We start from the raw sequence: 25187 nt of genomic DNA, 5'->3' as shown, positions 1-25187 counted from the left end.
AGAAAATATTTCAGCTGATACACACTCTTAAAAAAAAAAAAAAAACTCAGAGTAGAATGGAGAGAAAACTCAATATTCCCAGCTTGAATCAAATATCTTTTAACAAACCTTTAGGGATAAGAAAATCCACTTTTAACCAGAAATTCAGACTAGAAGTGTACAAAAAAATAGGTAAAACGTAAGTTGACTAAATACAGGAACAGAATGAAAGAGAAAGTATCATTTTAGAAATGAAGATACAGTTACAAAAACCCCAAAGGAGAAGTTGAACTGAAAGAGCTACAAGGGACATTAAGGAAATGTGTTAAAATCACAAAATGAATATGAAATAAAAAAAATGACCAGAAAGAAAATGGTCAATAAATTTAGGTAAAGATGATCCAACATACATATAATTGAAATCCCAGAGGAAAAATGATAGAATATTGAATAGAATAGAATATTTAAAACTAATACAAGAAAGGCAAAATGATCATGAAAAAACTAATTTAGAGGACTCAGTTCTGAACTGCAAAATTTCCTACAAAACTGCAATCAAAACTGTGGTATTGGCATAAGATAAACCTATAGAGTAATGGAATAGAAAACCCAGACAGACCCTCACCTGTATGGTAAACTGATTTTCAAAAAGGGTGCCAATACCATTCAATGAGGAAAGGACCGTTTTTCAAAAAAATGGTGCTGTAAAAACAGTATCTACTTGCAAAAGAATGAATTTGGACTCTTTCCTTTCATGACATCTAAAAATTAACTCAAAATGGATCAAAGACCTAAAGGTATGAGATGAAACCTATAAAACTCTAAAAGAAAAAAAAATAGGGAAAAATCTTCATGATGCTGAATTTTGACAATGATTTCTTGGCTATAACACCCAAAAGCCCAGGCAATAAAGGAAGAAAAAAAAAATCAGTTGGACTTAAGATTAAAAACTTTTGTGCATGGGGCAGCTGGGTGGCTTAGTTGGTTAAGTGTCCAACTCTTGGTTTTAGCTCAGGTCATGAGGAGTCCTGAGACTCTCAGGAGTCCTGAGATTGAGCCCTGCATCGGTCTCCACACTCAGTCGGGAGTCTACTTGAAGATTCTTTCCCCCTGTCCCTCTCACCCCACTCACGTACTCTCTCTCTCTCAAATCTTTAAAACAACAACAACAAAACCCAAAAAACCTCATGTGCATCAAAGACAGAAAGGGAGAAAATATTTGTAAATCCTATATCTAGTAAGAATTAAATATTCAGAATAAAGAATTCCTACAACTCTACAATAAACAATCCAATTCAAAAAGGGGGAAAGAATATGAGTAGACCTTTCTCCAAATAAGATACACAGATGGCCAATGAGAATATGCAAAGATGCCACCATTCTCCAAGAAAATGCAAATCAGAATCACAAGATACCACTTCATACCATTAGGATGGCTATGATTTAAAAAGGAAAATAACTGTTGGTGAGAATGTGGAGAAATTAGAACCCTTGTACATTGCTGGTGGGACTGTAAAATGGTGTAGCTGCTATGGAAAATGTAGTCATTCTTCAAAAAACTGAAATGACCCAGCAATTCTACTCACAGGTATATACCCAAAGGAATCGAAAGCAGAGATTTGGACAGAGGCTTGCATACCAGTGTTTATTGTGGCAATTTTCACAATAATCAAAAGGCAGAAACAACACAAATGTCCATTAACATATGGATAAACAAAATGTATATACAAAGGGAATATTATTCAGCTGTGAAAATAAATGCAGTTCTGGTGCATGCTAGTAGATGGATGAACCTTGAAAACATTATGCTCAGTAAAACAAGCCAGACACAAAGAGACAAATGTTCTGTGATTCTACTTGTATGAAATGTCTATAATAAACTCATAAAGACAAATTGGTTAGAGATTAATGGACTGAGGGGTAGAAGAATGAGGAATTATTGCTTAGTGATTGCAGGGTTTCTGTTTGGTGTGATGAGAAAGTTTTGGAAATGGTGGTGGAGGTTTAAGATTGTGAATGTAATTAATGCCACTGAATTACACACTTAAATGATTAAAATGGCAAATTTTATGTTAACTATTTTACCAAAACGTAGTGAATAATGTAATATGCCCTCACCCAAACCACTCAAGTATGTATTTCAAATGGACAAATTGTATGTGAATTCTATTTAAAAATTTAAAAATGCAAGACCTCAAAATCCACATCTGCATAGTGAGTGGGCCATCATTTTCATGAATGAAAATTGACCAGTGAAGTCAACACTGAGCTATATCCTAGTAAAACTATTAAATTTTAAATAAAACTATTCTCATGACTTCAAGGCAAAAAGATCATTTACAAAGCAGAGAAATTCAGGTTGGCATCAGACATTTTGACAACAACATAGAAGGCAAGACAAAAGTTGCATTTTCAATAAAACTCGAGGAAAGATAGTATGAGAAAGGCTTCCCAGTTTGACAGCTGAGTTCCGTGCTGGTGTTTTATATAGCTAGATAAGTGCTAGGAAGAGGTCTCAAACCAAGGGACCAGAAGAATGGAAGCAAGAGAATGCATGAAACTTCTAGGATTTGCAAATAGGTCAGTATGGCTGTAGTCTCCATAAGGTCAAGTGGAGACCCCTAAGGCCTTAGATTTAATCAAATAATTCATTTACTCATTCACTTAATATTTCCTGAGTATTAACAATGCCCACTTACCTATTGTTACTGAAGGAGTTGTGTGTAAGATCTATATGAAAAGATGAAGGGGAGGTTAGAGACTAGGGAATGCACATACAAATTTTCATTTATGCATGGAAATGTAGCATGACATTTACTTGAGTAATGTTATTCTAAACATCCACTTTCAATTGAAAATTTGCATTTCAACTTTTCCATTGACCTAGATTGGAAGTATAGGTGGACAGTTCTTTCACTTAAAAGGCAGAGGGAGCCGAGCCAGTATATCCATTGGGTAATCACACAATCATGGAGAGATGGCTGTGTCCAGCAACTGAGAAGACTGACACAAGTGCAAAAATAAGTGAAAACCACTCTTCTCGAGAGTACATCCTGTGCTTGGCGGTGTTCTGGGTACTGGGGAAAATACCATGGCAAGTAAGAGCTGGTTTCAGCTTTCAGGTTGCCCACACATCTGTAAACTGATTACATTACAGGATGTAAGTGAGGGTAGGCACCAAGATGTGGTGAGACCCTCACAAGTTTTACCTCACTATGCACTGGTGAGTGGGCATCCAAAGACTTACTGCTGTTCTTCATTTGAGTGTAGGATTTTAACTTCCAGTGTATCTTCCTATACATTTTCATGTTAAAACACTTAAGTTGTAAGTAACAGATATCAACTTGAATAATTATGGGCATGATTATAAAAAGGTTACCGGATTATCCCATGGACTGAACATAAGGAAGGGGATGTAACTGGATTACTGGGAGGAACTGGAAAACCAACATTCAGGTTCATACTTAATACTTGAACCATTTCACATCAGTATTGGGCAACAATTTTCAAAGCAATTACTTCACAGCATCTCATTGAACCCCAAAAAAGTAAGTCGAGCAGTTATCCTTTTTTTATGTAAAAGGTGATGATATAATCTCAGGCAGATGAAGTGAATTTTCCCAAATGTAGTGGTTAAACCTACAATTTAGAGTAGAAACCTTCTGACTTAGACCTTTTCTTTTCCCATTAGTCTTCTTCAAAACATTCTTTTCTTACTAGTATGCCAAAATTTCCCCTTAGGATTCCCTCACCTTCTTAAATTTTCTTCTTTCATTTTGGTTTTGGAATTAAAGGAGTCACCTGCATGTCCTTATTAATAGGCTTGAGACTTCTCTGAAAACTGGCTTGAAATTATACCATGTAATCTGAACTTGAAGGGACACCAAGAAAAGGGATAATTGAAGAAATGAGTGGGAGATCTCTGTTGTCTCCGTGATTTTCTTATCTTATATGAAATGCCTTATCAGAAATAGGCCATTATAGTTTAAATGATGAGATAGAGTTTAAAACTCCATCAGACACTTTCTGAGTTTGGAGTTGTAGCCTCGTTGTTTTTCCAAACTCCAATTTTTCCTTCACAATGAACAATAACTTTTTGATTAAACAGCTGGCTATTTACTATTGAATGCCTCACATTTAATAACAAAAGTCTTCCTTCAGAACAGGAAATTTTATCTAAATTGCTTTGCTCTTCGGTGATTGTGAACTTCTAAAGTCTGCTAGGACTGATAGCATGAAAAAATAAGTTTCTCTCAAGAAGGTGATTACTTTTTAAAAGAAAGGGCCCCAAACTAAATAATTCAGTGTACTTTCTGCAAAGCAGAAGTCAAGGTACGTAAGTTGTCCTCTCTGTAAACATCATTAAAAATCAATCAACTTTGTATTGACAAATTTATATTGGGAAGACTATAGACAACTGCTGAGAGGAGAAAAACATGAAAGTACCACTTAGTCAAGGACCTTCTTCATTAGTTTTGTTCTTAATAGGAGCAGCTACCATTATCCAGTTAGCACTGCCCTTGGCACATAGCACTAAGTGCTCTATATATTAGTCGGTCCTTTCTGCCCTCCTGCTGGCATTTTCCCTTGGCTGAAGCCAACTGGAATCAAAAGGGAAAGGGAGAGAACCTGTCAGTGCTTTGGTACAAAGCAAGGCAAAGAGGGGCAAAGAGTGTATCTGGAGGGGGTAAATGGGATATCCAGCTCCTCTTAATTTATGTTCATAGCATTTGCCACTATCTGAAATTGTTATTTGTTTATTGTTCATCTACATTATAATGCAGGCTCCAGGGGACCAGGGATATAATCTTGTCAAAATTTGAGTGCCTGCCTGTATATTATCTATCCATCTATCCTCTACACAGTTATTAATGGGACATGATCAGGAGAACTTTCACTTCTAGGTGCTCCAAAAAGATGGGATGCTGAAGTTTTCTTTGTACTGCTTTCTTGTGTTTCTGATTAACTAGAAACAGACCCACAGAAAATCTCTGTGAATGCTGCTTGAGGGAACACGTTATTCAAATAAGGCTTCCATCAGACCTTATTTGGTACAGTGAGGCCAGGCTGGTACCTAGAAGTCTGATTGTATGAGGAGCCTAGGAATCTGTATCTTTGAAAAGCTTACTAGGCTATCATGTCTACCCAGGTTTGGGAACTGCCTATGGACCTCATTGGTGCTTTCCAAGGTCCTGAAAAAGTAAAAATGTCAAAGAATACAGGTCCCTGTCTGCCTCTATCTTGGGAATGCTAATGTTACGGGTCAGGGTTGGTCTGTGATTGTATCAAGACTTACTGGAGGGAGAAAAATATTCCTCTTGTCCCCTACCGTAGCCACTAGACCCTGATATATTTCACATGGATCCTTTGGAAATGGTCAATCATGAAGCCTTTGGGGAGATGTCCATTTGTTCTGTGAAGCTTTAAAATGTTACACGAGGATGTCACCTACACTCTAGGCTTGACAGATGGCTTTTGGATGTTTAGATATTAATATAACAAGTAGCAGATGGACATTGGATCAGAACACCTTCAATGTCCTCTCTGACTCTGAGAGTCCTGGTTACCAAATTGTGCTTTATATGAACAGCAGGCTTTCGATTTAGCATAACATTTAAATTTTCATCTAGCTGAATAATAAAATGCAGTTAGACTAAATTATCACTCAGGATTATCAGCAAATATTTTGGAGGCAGCTAGCATAGGGTATAATTGAATGTTATAAGCAGTGCATTTTGTCTTAACTCCTGGGAAACATGGGACCAATGACTATGGCTTCAGTGTGTCGTCTGTGGCAACACAAAGGGAGTGATTTAGGGGGGGTCTTACTCCCCTATCCTCTCAAGTTGCTGCCCCCACACTCTTAATGAAATTGGTAAGCTGACGTTGGGTACTGTTCCCTAAGCAGTTGAGCCAAGTGGCTTAGATGAGGTTTTTGGGTTTTTTTCCTGAAAATGTTTTAAAGTGTCTTTTAGATTCTTCTGTGAAAATGAGAGCATTGATCTTATCTAATAACATTAATTCACTTTAAAAAAGCATTTATAATTTACAACATAGTTTTATTTAGATTATCGGTTTTATGTTCTTTGAAAACCTATACAATGGGTATCAGTTATTAAAACTTAGAAGAAACTGAGGGCCCAGAAAGGTTCAGTAATTTGCCCCAAATCACAAAGCATAAATAGTTTAGGTAAGACACCAACAGAGGTTTTCTGACTCGAGTCCAGTGATATGTCTGTATTTCATACTATTTAACCCAGTGTTGAATATTTGACTTTGTAAGCACAGAATCCATTAACCTCTGAACATCTATCAATTGAGTATAGCAATGCCTGACTTTTAGGGTTGTTTCAAGGATTATAAAATATGTAAAGTTATGGCATTTAGTAGGTACTCACAGGCAGCTCTTCTGACTGTTGAGGCAGTGTCTGAGCTTGAGTTTTATAATCCTTGCCAAGTAAGTGGTCCTCCGGCCCTGCTGGGACATCCTTCAGAGACTGCAAGTTCACTGCCTCCCAAGGCTGTTGCTTCCCTCTGTGTTTTCTGACTATTAGAAAATTTTTCCTATCTTGAGCCAAAAATGCCTCTTTGTAGCTTACGCTTACTGGTATATATTTTACCTCTTTTAGTTACACAGGATGAGTCTAATCCCTCTTCTACATGAGAGTCCTCCAAATATTTGAAGACTTTATCATGCTATCTCTCAATCTTTACTTCTTCAGACTGAACATTCTTCAGCCATTCATCATTTGATTTGGTTCACAATCTTCCTTGTGTGTCTGTTCAGCATCTGAGAAGTTTCTACAACTAAATGTGATTATCTCCAGGCATATTGGCTCAGATTATGATGAGGTGATTTTCTTATAGTACAGTTTAAGATCACAACATCCCTTTTGGCAGCCTTATCTTAGCTCACTATTGACCAAAATGGCTAATATTTTTCCATATGTATTTCTGTTAAGTAATAGATCTCAGATTCTGTCTTTGAGAAACATAGTCCCTAAGCATGGAACCTCTCATTTTTCCATGTTAAGTTTCATCCTATTTGGCCCTAATTCCTTCCTATTAATGTCTCTTTTAACCCTGATGGTATTATCCTAAATCTGGTGTGATTGAAATAATCATACCAACTTCTTATTTCCCCAGAAACTCAAGCACATCTGATATTAAAGTGCCAAACCATAATATAAAAATGCAAGATAGGACAAACCTAACAGAGCCAGTTGTCTCACCTCATCCATAGTCAGCATCATCTTGGAATGCTATCAGAATCATGAACTTTTAGCAGAGAATAAGGGCTGGTAAGAAGTAGTGGGAGAGAGATATTAGGGGCATAAAATATGATTGAGAAGGGAAAATGCCTTGGTGTAGAAACCTAGATGAGGAAAGAAAAAGGAGATAGTAAAATTTGGTTGCTAGGTAACAAAGGTATGAATTTTTTTAAAAAAAATTAAGTATAATTAACATACAGGTGACTTTGCTTAGCATTATATCTAGATTCATCCATCCATGGTGCAAATGGCAAGATTTCATTATTTCTTATGGTTGAGTAATATACCGTGTGTGTGTGTATTTGTATGTGTGTTCATCTATGGATAAACACTTGGGTTGCTTCCGTACTTTGACTATTGTTGTTAAAGGTACAATAAACACAGGGGTGCATATATCTTTTTGAATTAGTGTTTTCAACTTTTTAGATAAATAACCAGTAGTGGAAATACTAGATCGTATGGTAATTCTATTTTTTATTTTTTGAGGAACCTCCAAACTGCTGATACCACCTTGCATTCCCAGCAACAGTGCATGAGGGTTCCTATTTCTCCACATCCTTGCCAACACTTACTATTTCTTTTTTATTTTAGCCATTCTGACAGGTGTGAAGTGATCTCATTGTGGTTTTGATTCGCATTTCCCTGATGATGAGTGACGTTGAGCATCTTTTTATGTGTCTGTTGGCCATCTCTATTTTCTTGAAAGAAGAAAAGTCTATTCATGTCTGCTGCATATTTTCAATTGCATTATTGTTTTGGTTTTGAGTTGTAGAAGTTCTTCATATATTTCGGATATTAACTCAGAAAAGGTATGAATTTGATGAGTGTTTTGTAAGTGGATGAAGCAGGTCACATGAGGACTTGATGGTCTCTGGGAAGATCTCCTCTCTCTGGAGAGAACCTCTTCTCTGGCAAAGTGTCTCCAGAAGTATTTGTTAATCTCATTTGAGTACTGTTACCCTTTCATTTACCGCAACAAAAGTATCTCCTTCCCAGGTTGCAACTTCTCTGCCTCTTTTGTTTGCATTTGTACTTACTTTGCAGCCAGCTGGCAAGGAACAGTTTGGAAACCTGCTGAGCCCTGCTACTGTCCTCCCTCCTGAGCTCTGCATAGATTTAGCTTGGAATTCAATTCTTACATGTTGGGGGCATACTGTATTCATTCCTATAATCCATCTTCCTTACTAATCTGTTTTCTCCTGTATAAATGCCAGAGGTGCATTTTTTTGAATCTAGTCATTTGCTGTCAGCTGGTTTTGTTAAATAGATGTGTAGGAGGAGACCGCAGAGTGCCTCTTTGGGGGCATTCCTTTCATGTTTTTCTGGTACTATGTGATGTGTATTCCATGTTAGCAAATAATAGCCAGGCAACCTGACATGGAAATTCAACAAGTAGCTCATCAGTGTACACAGTTAGCAAACATTCCCATCATGGTAGGTTTTGAGGAAGTATTTTGTAGATTGCCATGAATGTTTAGCAATTGTCAGGGCCAAAAATACTGCTAATGATACCATAGATGCCTGTTCTTTTAAGTAGAGGTGAAGAACTCTGTTCTCACATTTGCCCTATGATGCCCAGACTGGGAAGATTGTGTTACGCCCCTCTTAGCATAAGACCAAAGAGGGACTTAGCCCCCTGTGTGCAAAGTCATTACCACCTTTTAATTGGCGGGGGGGGGGGAATGGGAACAGAATGGGAATTGCCTTGTGTTCTGTATAGGGCACTTTCTCCAAAGAGCACCATGGTATTCACTAGTGCCAGCTAAAAGGCAGTGAGGATGAGGCTCTTGTCTAGCAAGAGAAGGTCATTGCAACTTTCCTCTAGAGGGAGAATGTGAACATTTTTCTTTAATTCCAGGAAAAGCCCAAGATAAACCTCTTCATATAGCATGTCATTTGAGCTTCATATTGTCTTCTTGAACAGCAGCATATAATACATGCTGATCCACATGGTTTACATTGGAAATTCATTCTTGTACGTAATTGGGAAAGGTATCATGGAGTCCCTTCAGAGGTCTGTCTTCATCCAGGTAAATAGAAATCCAATATTCCTTCATAAGTAGTGTCGTTGAACCATTTGATTTGCTTTGTGTCGAGCTCTGAGGGCTTTATCTGTTAACAGAAAATTGAGTTCTTCATAGAATATTGACAGGTCTTTTAAGCAGATGGGACATTTCCTAGGGAGGGCATTCTTAACCAAAGTCATGACTAAAGAGATGTTGTACCTTGTGAAGAAAATTTCTGATGTGAGCCCTTGATTCAGTGAGTGACTTTCATGAAAAGTATCAGTTACTCTTTGCATTGTTCGTTCCTCTGAAGCAGTTTTTATGTTTGACTGGATGTTTAATTTTGCATGGTATTGTATTAGAAATGAGATACATGTTAAAATACATGTTAAGACACATGTTAAGATACATGTATACTAATGGCATGCAAAATTCCCATAAATTCTCCCAATATAGCTTAATAGGCAGTGCCTCGTTTGAGTGCAAGGCCTAGAAACGTGATTAAGTAAGAATTGGGTTTTCTTTAGCCATAAGGAAGGGTAGATTTTAGACGGTTGTAGGGTAAATACAGATTTGTATCAGATAGCCTATGGGAATGTGATAAATTTGATTATAATGTATTCAACTTTAGCACTAAATTGCTTATCAAAAGGACTGCACTTGATCTAATTAATTTTCAAGTTACTGTTTCTCTTGTTCTATCTGGTTTTCCTGTTAGTGAGTCATCTGCCTCACAGATTCAAACTAGCTATCCCTATCTTTTTTTTGCGGATGAAAAACTGAGAGGGGTTCATCTTGCTCTTTTGTTCGGTATTCTTGTGTAGATTTCATGAACTGAGGATGGTGAAAGAAGACCCTTGAAAAGGGTGATCACATTTCACTTGTTTTCATGGACTGTAGTATCTGCAGAAAAATGTCAAGTTTGACCACGTAAAGTCTTTGCTGTATTACTTTAGAGCTTGTATAAGTGTCTGTAGCCCTCCTCTTAAGATAGTATCAGGGAGCATTCCTTCATTTAGTCAATAAATAGATGGAGTAGGCACTTATTTTGACTAGCACTCTTCCAGATACTAGGGATACTGACAAGAAGATAAGATAGAGGGGCACCTGGGTGGCTCAGTCGTTAAGCGTCTGCCTTCCGCTCAGGTCATGATCCCAGGGTCCTGGGATCAAGCCCCACATTGGGCTCCCTTCTCAGCGGGAAGCCTGCTTCTCCCTCTCCCCCTGCTTGTGTTCTTGCTCTCGCAATCTCTCTCTCTGTCAAATAAATAAATAAAATCTTAAAAAAAAAAAAAAAAAAAAGGTAAGATAGGTAAGGTCCCTGTTTCCAAGATTCTTGCCTCTGGTAGGAGGAGACAGTCAATCAGGAGAGCACCAAGACAATTTTGGAGACTTACTTGGTTTGATAAAAGAATAAGCTAAGTGAGGATTGGTTAGTAGCTACTTTATATAGGATGGCCAGGCAAGGTCCAGGAGACCATGGAGCAGATGCAAAGATGTTGTGGGTGGGGGTTTTATTTCCTGCATTCTCAGCAGATAATTGGTGGTTGTAACAGTTAGGAATTCCAGGCACAACTTGCGGGTCTAAGCGTTGGGCTCAGAGTACCAGAAAAGATCAATTCCTTCATTCTTGGCAGGGAGGTCTGAGAAAGTAGGCTTAGCTGGGACCAGAATCCTAGAGACTCCAGTGGGTAGGGAGGCACATGGTCCTACCTTCAAGTGCTGGAGAGTAGGTCTAAATGGGTCATCTAGGTGGGGAGGTTCTCAGAGATTGGTAAAGAACTAACATACAGGGGTGCCTGGGTGGCCCAGTCGTTAAGCGTCTGCCTTCGGCTCAGGTCATGATCCCAGGGTCCTGGGATTGAGCCCCATGTCAGGCTCCCTGCTCACCGGGGAGCCTGCTTCTCCCTCTCCCACTCCCCCTGCTTGTGTTCCCTCTCTCGCTGTGTGTCTGTCAAATAAATAAAACCTTAAAAAAAAAAAAAAAAACCCATATAGGGCAGGCAGGGTTTATATTTTAAAAGGGATGTATGAGGGCAGTCTTGAAGTAAGAATTTAAAGTGAGGGCCCCTGCTCACTGAAGCCATCTTCATTTTCCCAGAAACCTTTCTAAGGATTGGCTAAAACCAGTTCAGGTCCCCAGTGGTCCTCAGAATGTGTCTGGTACTGGACTGAGCAAAAGTGTTATGAAAAATGTCCTATTTTACTCCTATAAAAGCAGTGTATTTATTGTTATTGCTTAGGTTATTGTGTATCTAAACACAATGTAATAAGCAAATCCTCTGCCTTTCTTTTGAGTCTTTCTAATCTTACGTAAATTTAAAAATTCAAGTCTTTTGTTTCTGTTTTGTTTTTAAAGATTTTATTTGAGAGCACAAGCAGGGGTATGGGCAGGCAGGGGGAGAAGCAGGCTCCCGGCTGAGCAAGGAGCCTGATGTGGGACTCATCCCAGGACCCTGGGATCATGACCTGAGCCGAAGGCAGATGCTTAACTGACTGAACCACCCCGGCGTCCCTAATCTTATGTATATTTCTGATGAACTTTGAACAAAAGTCAAATTTGTTAAATGTCAACTTGTTACTTTGGAAGGATGTAAAAATCCTAAGATGTTTGCTTAGGGTGCTCCTGGGTGGTTCAGTCAGTTTAGGGTCCGACTCTTGGTTTTGGCTCAGGTCACGATGTCAGGGTTCTTGAGATCGAGCCCTGCCTGGGGCTCCAAGCTCAGTGGGGAGTCTGCTTCTCTCCCTCTGCTCCTCCCCTTTCTCTCTCGCTCGCTCTATCTTAAAAAAAAAAAAAAAGTTTGCTTGGAACTTAGAATAATGTCGAAAAGTTTGATATATGGCTTGAACAAATTAAAAGAAGCCAATGAATATTTTAAAACAAGATGAAAATACTGAAATTTTAGGATGCCTTAGAAAATATTTTGTCCAGAAATTGTTTTTAATCTACAGTTTAGTATCTAAGTTGTCAGTTTGCTCCATAACTGAAGAGGTTTAAACAGCAAGAGAAAGGAATGCTGTTAATTCCTTTGGGTTCTTTTTTTTTTTTTTTTTTTAATTATTCACTTGTTCTAGCTTTTAAATTTGTAAGTGAAAAGAAATTTGGGACTATAAAACTTTCAAAGCGGAGGAAACTTATGACAAAGTAGGTACTATGTTCTTGAATTTTGACATTGACATTGCACATCTTTAAATACACTCAGTGTGACAGGTGATGTCCTTCCTTGAAACTGTATCCCAAAGCACAAGCAGGCATCTAAGACCCTGGTAATCCCATTGCAATAGATTCCGCCAGTGGGCTGTAATGGGTCATGTGACCTGTGGAGCTTTGCGTTCTCAGACACCTGTGAGTTTAACAGAATGGTGGTACCGACTAGGTGCCAAGGCATTAAACGTATTTCATTGAAGCCTCAGGGCAAACCATACCATCATCAGTAATAGTTCTTTTTTTTTAGTTGAGGAAGCTGAGGTACGGAGAAATAACTTGATTAAGGTCATACAGCTAGTAGAATACAGAACTAGAATAGAAGTCCAAATCTGTTTTATTCTGAATTCATGTCTCTGCTCCACCACGCTATCTCTGGTATCTCTTGGCCTTGTGTGCATGAAAATACATCAGTCCTCTTTGATTTTCAGTGGGACGTATTAGGGCAAATAATGGCTGGAACTACAGAAAATCCTCTCTCAGTGGGTTAACATAGAATTTTATTGCTTAGGTAGCATGCAGTTACGTGTATCTAGCTGGCAGGTAGCCTTTCCATGTCATTTAGGAATCTAGGATCTTCCATCTTGTTTCTGCCCGCCTCCTAGTTCTCTATCTTCTCTAGTCACCTGAAAGAAGGTGGAGGGAATGTTGAAAGATGCTTGAGGGAGATATTTTTGGGGAAAAGGCAGGCCTGGAAGGGTTGCACCTCCACTCACATGAGCTGGCCACCCTTAGCTGTGAGGTCGGCTGGAAATGTAGTGTAGCTGTGAGCCCTGGAGGAAGAGAAAAGGGGCTTCTGGGAGAGCTAACCAGTGTTGGCCACATACTTTGGCACATGAACTTGTTTTCTGCTTTCCTTCCTGATGACTAAGTCAAGTGAGGAGTTTTAACTTACTTGAGTGAGTAGCACAGATTTGGGGGTCTGGTCTCAAATATAGCTTAGCAATTTACAAATTGCATAACCATGGGCAAGGTATTGAACCGTGCTGCGCCCAGAACACCTACCTGAGGTAGCGTTGTGAGGGATAAGTGAATTAATACATGGAAAGCCCTCCACGTGCAATGCTTGGCACACGCTAAGGGCTGTGTAAATGTTGGCTTTATGTCTGCGTGTCAGCTCCACTTTGGTTTTCATCCAAAAATGTGCTCTGGTGTTCCCTTCTTTGGAAAGTCTTCTCTGATTATGACAGACGGAATTCTGATTTTCCTTTCTGCTTGCATAGATCATTGCACTTCACCGAATGATAAGGTGTGTGCCTGTGGGTTGTCTTTCTGGCTCAGGCATTTGACCTGAGGAGAGGGACTTGGCCATATTAGTTTTGCTGTGTGTGTCCCCGTAGCCAACACCGTATCACATTGTAGATAATCTGATATTGATGTGAAGGAAACCTCATTAACTAGAATATTAGAATATCAAGTTTCTATTTCCTGACCACACAGGAAACCAAGGAGTTCATTGCATTAGCTTTCACTTTTCATCTGACTTGATGGATACTAGATTGAAGTGACAGATCACTGGGCCTTACCTGCCTGTCCACCTGAGCCAGTCCACCTAAACTATAACCCAGGGGTCAGGCCTTCTGTCAAGATTGTGTTTGTCTGGCATGTCGGTGGTATAACTCCCTTTGTAAAGGAGGTACAGATAGGGATGGGAGAATCTTATTTCTTAGCTAATGATGTGTTACTGGCATTAATCTGTGCAATACTCCTTTTGTTTCATTCATTCATCTTTTAGTCATTCACTTTTTCCTCCCTTTTGCCCTTCCCATTCCTTTAGGAAAACACTACCATGTGCCTTATGTGAGTCTTTAAATTTGTAGGTGTCCTTGGCTAATAGATAATTGTTTTGAATGTGTGTATTTTTAGTTTATATGTATTACAGACCCTCTTGCTTTTTTTTTTTTACTGTAGTCTCAAAACTATTTTATTTTTTTTTTTAATTTTTTAAATTTTTTTTTTTATTTGAGAGCGAGAGAATGAGAGACAGAGAGCATGAGAGGGAGGAGGGTCAGAGGGAGAAGCAGACTCCCTGCCGAGCAGGGAGCCCGGTGCGGGACTCGATCCCGGGACTCCAGGATCATGACCTGAGCCGAAGGCAGTCGCTTAACCAACTGAGCCACCCAGGCGCCCCTTCAAAACTATTTTAAAATAATTTTAATCTTACAGGAAAGCTTTTAGGATGGCACAAAAAACAATCCTGCACTCGGCCCAGATTCTGTTTTCTCTCTGCGCGATGTGTGTTTACATGTGTCTGTATTTCTACATATTCACATTGTTATTTTGAAGCCTTTGAGAAGAAGTTGCAAATATCAGGACTTTACCCCTAAATACTTCAGTGTGTATTTCCTAAGAGCAAAACACTTTAGTATACATGACCAGTTCTCAAAATTGGGAAATTGAACATCAATACAATACTAGTATATAATCTACAGTTCAAGTTTCACCAATTTTCCCACTAAAGTCCTGCATAGGATTTTTTTTCTGCTCCAAACCAGGATCCTCCCTTTGGTTTCTTTTAATTGGCAAATATTCCTCAGTCTTTGCTTTTTATGACATGGACATTTGAAAGAGCACAGGCAATTATTTTGTGGAATGTGCCTCAAATATGGTTTATCTGCCTTTTTTTTTTTTTAATCAATTTAGTTAACATATACTGTATCAGTTTCAGGACTAGAATTTAGCGATTCATCAGTTGCATGTAACACTCGGTGCTCATTACATCATGTGCCCTCCTTAATGCCCATCCCCCAGTTACCCCATCCCCCCACCAACCTCTCCTCCTGCAACCTTGAGTTTGTTTCCTAGAGTTCATATAGGATTCCTCTGTGTGGGTATCTATTTTTTTAACACTGTTTCTAAGCTCTCTTCATTTTGCTGTGTCTGGATCCAGCTCGTTGACTCGGCCTGCTAGCTGGAATTCTCCAGTGAGGTTGGGCACTTGGAGTGAATTGTTGGCTGGGGTGGGGTGGGGGGAGGGAGCAGCCAGCAGATTTTCATGGCATCAGAAGGGATCCTGATGGGGGCTGTGTGACCCCCGAAATCATACCTCTTTGACACAGCCACGAGGGCACTGCCCTGCTTTTTGGGCTGATGGTTGAGAAAGCAAACGTCTGAGGCCCACTATTTCTAAGGCAGAAGGAGCATCTATACTTGGGAAGATAAGGCATGTTAGAAAGTTGATTTTTTTTTGATCCTTCATGCACTTAATAAACATTAACAGCCTACTCTGCTCATTGGAGCTCACCTTCTGGTATATTTAAAACCAGAAAGAAAGCATTGAAATTGAAAGCTCTCCTCATTCCGACAGATGCAAATGTTTTAAAATGAAAGGTTCAGATAAATAATTTGACAGTATTTTCAATGTATTAGTAAAACAACCTCACAGAAAATTAAGCTTCCGCCTCTTTACCTAAATACAGCGATTTCCATTTCTTTCTGGTCTCCTCTGAAATTCACCAACGGGGAACATAATTTTTGCATCCTTGTCTCCGTAGTTCATAAATAATTTTACATTCTACTTTCCTCCAGTGAAGATTATTTTGTCTATACTTTCCCATATTTCATAACCTGCATATTTGTCACTCTTAATGACTGTAGTAAATTACATCAAGCTGATCTATAACTTATGCATTTCACTTTTGTTGTAAATTTGGCTTGTTTCTAGTTTTTTGTGAATATTAGAAAAAAAACCCTTTTAAAGGAAGTGTATATAGCAGCTTCTTGGGTTAAAGCAGTTTTGACAGATGATTGTTTCATCTAAAATTGTTCATTCTAAGCTGTGAAAGAGTTTGTGTTCCTGTGGAGAAAACATAGCCTGTGTTTTTAAGGGAGACTTATATTGCCTTGTTTATGTTTTGAGCCTCCATTTATAATGAGAGGACAATTAGTACAGATGGATCGAATACGTTTAGAGCTTTCTCCATTGAATACCTTGCAGTATTGTTAGGAAACAGCACTTTTCCAGTGGGGAGTAAGAGTGATGGGCAGTGTGGCTAAGCTACAAGGCTGCAGTGCGGCTGTGATACAGTGGGTGGTCTCTCAGTTCTTGCCTTCTGAGAGCCACTGGAGGAACAGGTAGCTCTTTGGCAGGTGGCAGTCAGTTCCCTTCCAGCATGGAGGTCTGATGAATTTCCAGACCTTTGGAAGTACCTAGAGCTGACTTCTCCTGTAGCTGCTCTGAGCAAGAACTGAGGAGAGCAAGGAACGGACGGGCCATCAGGAGTTACTGAAATTCCACGATGGTCTCTATGGCACCCCGTCCAGAATCTTCTGAGCATCTAATGACAAGTTCAATTCTTAGGCAAGCTTCTCCTTCCCCTTCTCAGCAGAGAAGGTGTTGAGAGGCCCTTGCTAGGGGTGAGGTGAAGGCTGGTACCTGGTGGTTGCAGGGACTATTTCTAAGGGGAGCACAAATCTCAAGATCTGTGACTAGGGCTTGGTAGGGCAGAACAGTTGAGACTATTCAATTGTTGAGTAGTTTCAGGAGATACCTTCCAAGATCCTGGGGCTGTTTTATCCTCTGTATTAGTTATGTCTTCATATATTTTTTTCATATATTGGACTTTCTTTTTTGCTCCATGAGGGCAGGATTTTGGATTTCTGGTTGATGGCTCTGTCTCTTGTTGCCTCATGTGGAGCTTGGAGCCTAAAAAGTGCTCAGTAAATATTTGTGGATGGGATGATTTCAGTTACTTGATTTTGTAGACTAAGCATATTACCATATGGGCAACTGCTCACTTGCTGGAAGGAGTATAGCAGGTTACTGTAGAAATGGATAGGGGCCAGATAAACCAAAGTCAGGGAGGAGTAGAGTGCAAAGGGGAGTGCATGGGCTTTGCAGCCAGGCAGATGGGGATTCTCATCCCAACTTAACTGCTCCCTGTCTTAACTTGTGGTTGACCCATTTATGTTCTCTGAACCTCAGCGTTCTCATCTATAATGTAGATCAAACCACTTTACTCGCAGAGTAGGTATAAGGGTCATTGCTCAGAGCAGACACTTAAAAATGTTACCTTTTTCCTCCTTTCCCTGCTGAAAAGGTGAAAATAGAAAGCCAACAGAGGCCCAGTTAATGTGTCCAAGTGTTGTCAAGAAGTAGATCTCTACGTTCATGTTACCTATCATCTAAAACATGCCCTATACTGCCTCCATCTCTCTATACCAGCAGCTAATGCCATGAAGACTTCAAACAACATGCCAACCTTTTGGTTCTGTTTTGAGCAAACTCTTTATTAATAATTGTTCTTTATCCCTACAGGATTTATGAGCGTGTGATTGACCCTCCTGAAACCAACCTTCCCCCAGGAAGCAACTTATGGCTTGGTCAACGCAACCAAAAGCATGGCTTATTCAAAGTAAGCACTTCTTTCTACTTCTGCCGTGTGCTTTTCTATGTGCTTGACATGAATAATTGTCAGAACAATTCTATGAAGTAGGTCCTTTGAAACTAGACAGGCAAGTGACTTGTTCAAGGTCACACAGTTCACTGTACTGCCAAGTATGGATGATGCATAATGTAAATGATCCTCTTAATGTTTCTTTCTTTCTTTTTTTTTTTTTTTTTAAGATTTTATTTATTTGAGAGAGAGAGAGAGAGCACATGAGACGGGGGGAGGGTCAGAGGGAGAAGCAGACTCCCCGCCGAGCAGGGACCCCGATGCGGGACCCGATCCCAGGACTCCAGGATCATGACCTGAGCCGAAGGCAGTCGCTTAACTAACTGAGCCACCCAGGCGCCCCCTCTTAATGTTTCTTACTGACCTAGTTTTGAGAGGCTTAAGATAATCTTCAAATTGGTTTCCATTCTCAGAATCTGGCGGTGTATAGGCAACAAGTCTCAGCTTCTGTGAGCTTTGGTTTTCTTATTTATAAAGAAGGTAATACAACAACTACACTGTTGTACTTTATAGAAACAGGACACAGTGATAAAATGAAGAAGTTAAGAATATGAAATTTTAAAGTCTTGATCTTCAATAGAATGGGTGACTTTTGCATTGGGCAATATGGTAAAATAGAGGTTTTAAAAAAATTCCGCTTCAAAATGCCTATAAATGCTGGATTAAATAGAACAAAAATCTTTTAAGACCCATTATTGCACTTACAAGAAAAAAAATTCTTAGAGACCGAATACATGGAGAAAAGTGAAAACCAGAGCGATATCTGCCATTACCGAGAAGTTGGAAACTTAAGTTTCTTTCCTGTTATTCCAATTTGATTGAGATATAATTGACATATAACTATGTAACTTTAAGACGTGTAACTGTTTGATTTGATATACTTGTATATTGCATTATGATTACCAACAGTGTTAACTAACACCTCCCTCTCCTCACTCACATAATTATCAGTGGCTTTTTTTTTGTCATGAGAACATTTTAAGATCTACACTCTTGGCAAATTTCAAGTACATAATACAGTATTATTCACTGTAATCACCATGAATCACCATGGGTACCTTAGATCCCCAGAGTTTACTTGTAATATAACTGAAAGTTTGTATACTTTGACCAGCATCTCCCCATTTCCCCTAACCCCTTGCAACCAGCATTCCACTGTCTCTGTGAGTTCAGGTTTTTTTATATTCTACCTATAAATGATACTGTGCAGTATCTGTCCTTCTCTGTCTTATTTCCCTTTGCATAATGCCCTCAAAGTTGATTCACGTTGGAAATGGCAGGATTTTTTTCCTCATGGCTGAATACTATTCTATTGTATATATCCAACAACTTTTTTAGCCATTCATCTGTTGACATATACTTAGGTTTTTTCCATGTCTTGTCTGTTGTGAATGATGTGGCAATAAATATGGGGGTAAAGATATCTCTTTGAGGTAGTGATTTAATTTCTTTTGGATATATACTCAGCTTAATTCCCCCAGATGTGGGATTGCTGGATCACATGGTAGTTCTAATCTTAATTTTTTGAGGAACTTCCATAGTGGTTGTACCAATTTACGTTCCCACGAACAGCGTACTAAGGGTTCCTTGTTCTCCACACTTGTTATTTTTCTGTCTTTTTGATGATAGCCATTTTTACAGATGTGAGGTGATCTTTCTTTGTCGTTTTGATCTGCCTGATGACTAGTGATTTTGAGCACCTTTTCATGTATCTTGGCCATTTGCGTGTCTGTGGAAAAATGACTATTGAGTTCCTCTGCCCATTTTTTAATCTGCTTTTTTGCTATTGTAGGAGTTAAATATACTTTGGATATTAGGGACACCTGGGTGGCTCAGTTATTAAGCGTCTGCCTTCAGCTCAGGTAATGATCCTAGGGTCCTGGGATCGGGCCCCGCATCAGGCTCCGTGCTTAGCAGGAAGCCTGCTTCTCCCTCCCACACTCCCCCTGCTTGTGTTCCCTTTCTCTCTGTCAAATAAATAAATAAAAATCTTTAAAAAAAAAAAAGTGTGTATGCACACACTTTTATATATATATATATATATAAAATATTAAACTTTTGCCAGATTGCTGATTTGCAAATGTTTTTTTCCCATTCCGTAGGGTCCCTTTTCATTTTGTTGATTCTTTCGCTGTGTAGAAGCTTTTTAGTTTGTAGATCTACTTATTAATTTTGGATTTTATTGCTTGTGCTTTTGGTGTCCTATCCAAAAAATGATTGCCAAGACCAATGCCAAGGAGCTTTTCCCCTGTTTCCTTCTAGAAGTTTTATGGTTTCAGGTCTTGTGTTTAAGTTTTTAGTCCATTTCAAATTTTTGTTAGTGGTGATAGAGTAATCCAACTACTTTGTGTAGTTATCCCGTTTTCCCAACACCATTTGTTGAAGAGACCATCCTTATTGAATATTCATGATTTCTTTGTCAAACAGTAGTTGCATGTGCAGGGGTTTATTTTTGGGCTCTCAATCCTGCTCTATTGGTCTCTGTGTCTGTTTTTTTTTTTTTTTTTTTTTTTTTTGCCAGACTGCTTTGATTACTGTAGCTTTGTAGTATACAGTTGGCCCTTGAACTAAAAGGGTTTGAATTGTATGGGTCCACGTACATATGAATTTTTTTAATGCAGTGTGGTACTGTAAATCTATTTTCCCTTTGGATTTTAATGTTTTCTGTATATAATACATATAGTGTACAAAATATGTATTGACTGTTTATGTTACTGGTTAGAAATTACAGTCAACACTAGGTTATTAGTAGTTAAGTTTTGGGGGAGTCCGAAGTTACATGTGCATTTTTGACTGCATGGAGGTTGGTGCTTCTAACCTCTGCACCGTTAAAAAGGTCTAACGTAGTTTGAAATCTGGAAATGTGATGCCTCCTGGTTTGTTCTTCTTAGCATTACTTTGGTTATTAGGAGTCTTTTGTGGTTCCATACAAATTTTAGTGTCTTTGTTCTTTTTTTGTTTGAAAAATGCCCTTTAGATTTTAAGGATTGCACTCAACCTACAAATGGCTTTGGGTAGTGTGCACATTTTAACAGTATTCTTCCAATCTATGAATATGGGATATGTTTACATTTGTTTGGATCTACTTCAATTTTTTCATCAAAGTTTTGTAGTTTTCATTGTGCAGATTTTTCTCTTCCTTGGCTAAATTCCTAAGTATTTTACTCTTTTTGATACTATTGTGAATGGGATTTTTTCATTTTTCAGATATTCCATTGTTAGTATATTAAAATGGAACTGACTTTTGTATGTTGATTTTTGTATCTTGCAGCTTTACTGACTTAAAAGTTTTTTGGTGGAATAGTTAGGATTTTCTATATGTAAAGTCCTATCACCTGCAAACAGACAATTTTACTTAGTCCTTTCTGATTTGGATGCCTTTATTGCTTGTCTGATTGCTCTGATGAGAACTTCTATTACTATGTTGAATAGGAGTTGGTGCCTTTGCCTTTTTTTTCATCTTAGAGGAAAAGCTTTTAAACTTTCACTGTTGAGTATGATGTTAACTGTGGGCTTGTCATACATGGCTTTTATCATGTTCAAGTATGTTCCTTTGCCCAATTTTTTGTCTTTTTATCACGAAGTTGTATTTTGTCAAATACTTTTGCATCTATAAGATAATTGTATGTTTTTGTTTTTTAAGATTTTATTTATTTGACAGAGAGGGAACACAAGCAGGGGGAGTGGGAGAGGGAGAAGCAGGCTTCCTGTGGAGCAGGGAGACCAATGCAGGGCTCGATCCCAGGACCCTGGGATCATGACCTCGCCGAAGGCAAACACTTAGTGACTGAGCCACCCAGGCGCCTCAATTGTATGGGTTTTATCTTTCTATTGGGATGTGTCACATTTATCGATTTGCATGCATTGAACCATTTTTGCATTTCAGGGATAAATCTTGCTTGATCATAATGTGTGATCCTTTAATGTGCCCTTGAATTCAACTTGCTAAGATTTTAATTTTTACATTTATATTCATCAGGGTTATTGGCCTGTAGTTTTCTTGTAGTATTACCTGATTTTGGTATCAGGATAATGCTAATCTCCTTAAATTAGTTGGGGATTTTGGGAAAACTTACTCATTTTGGGGGAGGGGTTTGAGAAGGGTAGTTGTCAAATCTTATTTGTTGGGTAAGATTCACTGATGAAGCCATTTGGTTCTGGGCTTTTCTTAAAAAAAAAAAATATATATATATATATATATATATAATTTACATAGAACAAAATTCATTCCTCTAAATGTACAGTTTTGAGTTTTGGAAAATTGATATAGTCATGTAAACACCATCATAGTGAAGATAAAGGACCATTCTATCACTTCCAAAAATCCCCCCCCCCCTTTTTTTTTTTAAGATTTTTTATTTATTTATTTGAGACAGAGAGAATGAGAGAGAGAGAGCACATGAGAGGGGGGAGGGTCAGAGGGAGAAGCAGACTCCCTGCCGAGCAGGGAGCCCGACGCGGGACTCGATCCTGGGACTCCAGGATCATGACCTGAGCCGAAGGCAGTCGCTTAACCAACTGAGCCACCCAGGCGCCCCCAAAATCCCCCTTTTGTAATGCTTTTGATTCATCTCCTCATCCTCAGTGTCCAACAACTACTGATCTGATGTCTGGCCCTATAGTTTTGCCTTTCCCAGAATGTTCTATAAATCATGTATGTATGTATGTTGAGATTCATCCATTAGTGATTCATTCTTCTTATGGTACTCTAATTTTGTAGTATGGAGGTACTACAGTGTGTTTATCCATCCCTCAATTCATGGACTTTTAGGTTGTTTTGCAATTTGGGCATTTATGAATAAAGCCACTAAAAATACTTGCATACAGGTTTTCGTATGAACACAAGTTTTCTTTTGGGTATGTAGAAGTGGGATTGCTGGGCTGTATATGAAGTGTATGTTTAACTTTATAAGAAAATGCCAGTGTATTTTCTAAGTTGGCTGTACTATTTTGTAATCCCACAACAATGTATGGAAGTCCCAGTTAGAGCCTTAAATTTCAACAGTCTGGGTGGGATGGGAGGAATGTCTTAGATCTCATACTCTACAACATTGGAGGATGGGGCAGAAACTTCGGAAACAAAGCCACAACTAGGAGACTATAACTCCAATGAAGGGGTAGGCAGAAGAGTCTACTGCTTAGCCATGGGAAGCAGTCCAGTAGGTAGTCTTTCTCCACCTCAGTTTCACGTAGGAAAAAACAGTTCCCTGGGGAGAATTTGAAACCATAGTCCTGGCATCATGCAGCCTTGAAATTTGGGTTTATTTGGCTCCTGAAGCTCAAGAAACTATCTTAAAGTGGTCCTTGGGATTCTGGATGAAGAAAATGACCTTTGGGGAAGGTTTTCTTCTATGCAAACCTAACAGGATTCCCAGAGATTAAGTTCATGTAAATAGGATTTTTAAGCCATCATGAGTAGGGGTTTGAAGGAGCAATATGAATTAGCCCTCAAAGGGCTACAGAAATTGGAATTACAAGATAAAGAATTTTGAAAATCCCCATGTTTTAAAGTGTTTAAAGAAACAAAGTAACAAATGTGTGAGGACTAGAGAGTATAAATATGATGAGGGGAAAACCAAAAAAAAAACTTCCAGAAATAAGAAATACAGTTATTAAAGTGAAAGAGAAAACCTCACTGAATCCACTAAATGGTAGATTAGGTACAGGTGGGGAGAGCATTTAGAACAGAAAATATTGTCAAAATAATTACCCTAATTATAGTGTGAAGATAGAGAGGGAGATAGGAAAGCCCTTGTAGAGAAGAAGCACAAATATAGACAAAGAGGTTATAGATGTTTTTAATGTGTGTATATTCATACATATATATTTCAAAACTCCAGAAGGTTATAGAAGAGATTATAGGTACTACTAGAAGTAGGATGGCTAAGAATTTTCTAAAATTGATAAAAGATACCAATTCTCATTATTTCAGTAGTGTAGTCAAAGTGTATATTAGCTATTGCTATCTCTCAAGAAACTTAGCAATTTTTTAAGTTTCTGAGTTTCTTTAGGTCACAGTTCTTCATGTTGATTAGATGATTTTTCTGGTCTGGCTCTGCTGATGTCTACTGGGCTCTCGTGTGGTCAGTGGTCATTTGACAAATCAGCAGGAGGCAGGATGATTTAAGATGGCCTCTTCACATCTCTGGTAGTAGGCTGGCTGTTGACTACTATATCTCGGTTCTCCTGCATGTGATCTCTCATTCTCTAGTGGCCTAGAGGCTTATTCACATGATAGTCCTAAGATTCCAAGTGTAAGAAGAGAGCAAGCTCTAGCGTATTATTGCTTTTCAAGGTTCAGCTTGCCTTATCACGTTTGCTAATATGTTATTGTCCAAAGCAAGTCATAACCAAGAGCCAAACTCATAGTCAAGGGGTAAAGAAATAGATTCCATCTCTTAAAGGACTCTGCTGTATCACATTGTAAGGATATGGATACAAGGAGGGGAAGAATTTTGGACCATTTTAATCTATTACTCAAGTAAGATAAATAGCCACACTTAAATATATTACTGGAATAGTAGAATCCCAAAGACCCAGAGAAGATAGTAACAGTAACCCTGAAAAGGTAAATGTTCCACAAAAGAATAACATAAATTGAACAGCTGGCTTTTAATCAGTAAAAGCAGAAGCTAAATGATAAAAAAAAAAAAATTTTCAAAGTTTTCAGGGAAAATAACTCCCAAATGTAGTAGCATATACCCAGCTTAATTATCATTTGAGCATGAACACGAAATAAGAATTTATGGACAAAACTCTCAATTTTATGACTAAGAGATCCTCATTAAAGAAACTTCTTAGAGGAAAGATATAAAATACAAGGGGAATTGGTGAACGAATGGAGAATATACATGAACTTTAATCATTGATTAAATAATGCCCAATTTTGGGGGCGCCTGGGTGGCTCAGTTGGTTAAGCGACTGCCTTTGGCTCAGGTCATGATCCTGGAGTCCCGGGATCGAGTCCCGCATCGGGCTCCCTGCTCGGCAGGGAGTCTGCTTCTCCCTCTCCCCCTGCTTGTGTTCCCTCTCTTGCTGTGTCTCTCTCTGTCAAATAAATAAATAAAATCTTAAAAAAAAAAAAAGTGTGAGTACTGTATTGGATTCATACTAACTTAAGTCCTGATGTATATTGTTTATATTGAGACAATTAAAAATGAAGATGCCACCTTTGCTTTTACGGCCATTGCTGAAGCTCCACTGGCCAAAATGAAGTTCAGTCCCTTTGTGACTTCTGGCTGGAGTGCGAACCGCAACAGTGCACCTTCCCACATTCGCAGTAAGGTTATGTCTTCCCTCCAAAAGAGCGGAGACAGAAGTACGATAGTGC

General features: G+C 38.7%; 1 protein-coding gene across 2 annotated transcripts in view; it reads left to right on the top strand.

Annotated features, from left to right (window-relative positions):
- NELL1 (neural EGFL like 1) overlaps nucleotides 1-25187 on the top strand; it is an 808674-nt gene that overhangs the window by 135934 nt on the left and 647553 nt on the right. For both annotated transcript variants that reach the window (XM_045894008.2, XM_054512010.2), the window contains exon 5: nucleotides 17719-17815. In XM_045894008.2, coding sequence (XP_045749964.1) covers nucleotides 17719-17815 — 97 coding nt within the window. The remainder of the gene's footprint in view (nucleotides 1-17718; nucleotides 17816-25187) is intronic.

The sequence above is a fragment of the Mirounga angustirostris genome, unplaced genomic scaffold (genome assembly GCF_029215605.1).
Source record: "Mirounga angustirostris isolate CCGP_5_RB_7025 unplaced genomic scaffold, mMirAng1.0.hap1 SCAF_13, whole genome shotgun sequence".
Classification (NCBI taxonomy): domain Eukaryota; kingdom Metazoa; phylum Chordata; class Mammalia; order Carnivora; family Phocidae; genus Mirounga; species Mirounga angustirostris.
The sequence above is the reverse complement of the archived record's forward strand: the minus strand, read 5'-3'. Positions and strand labels throughout refer to the sequence as shown.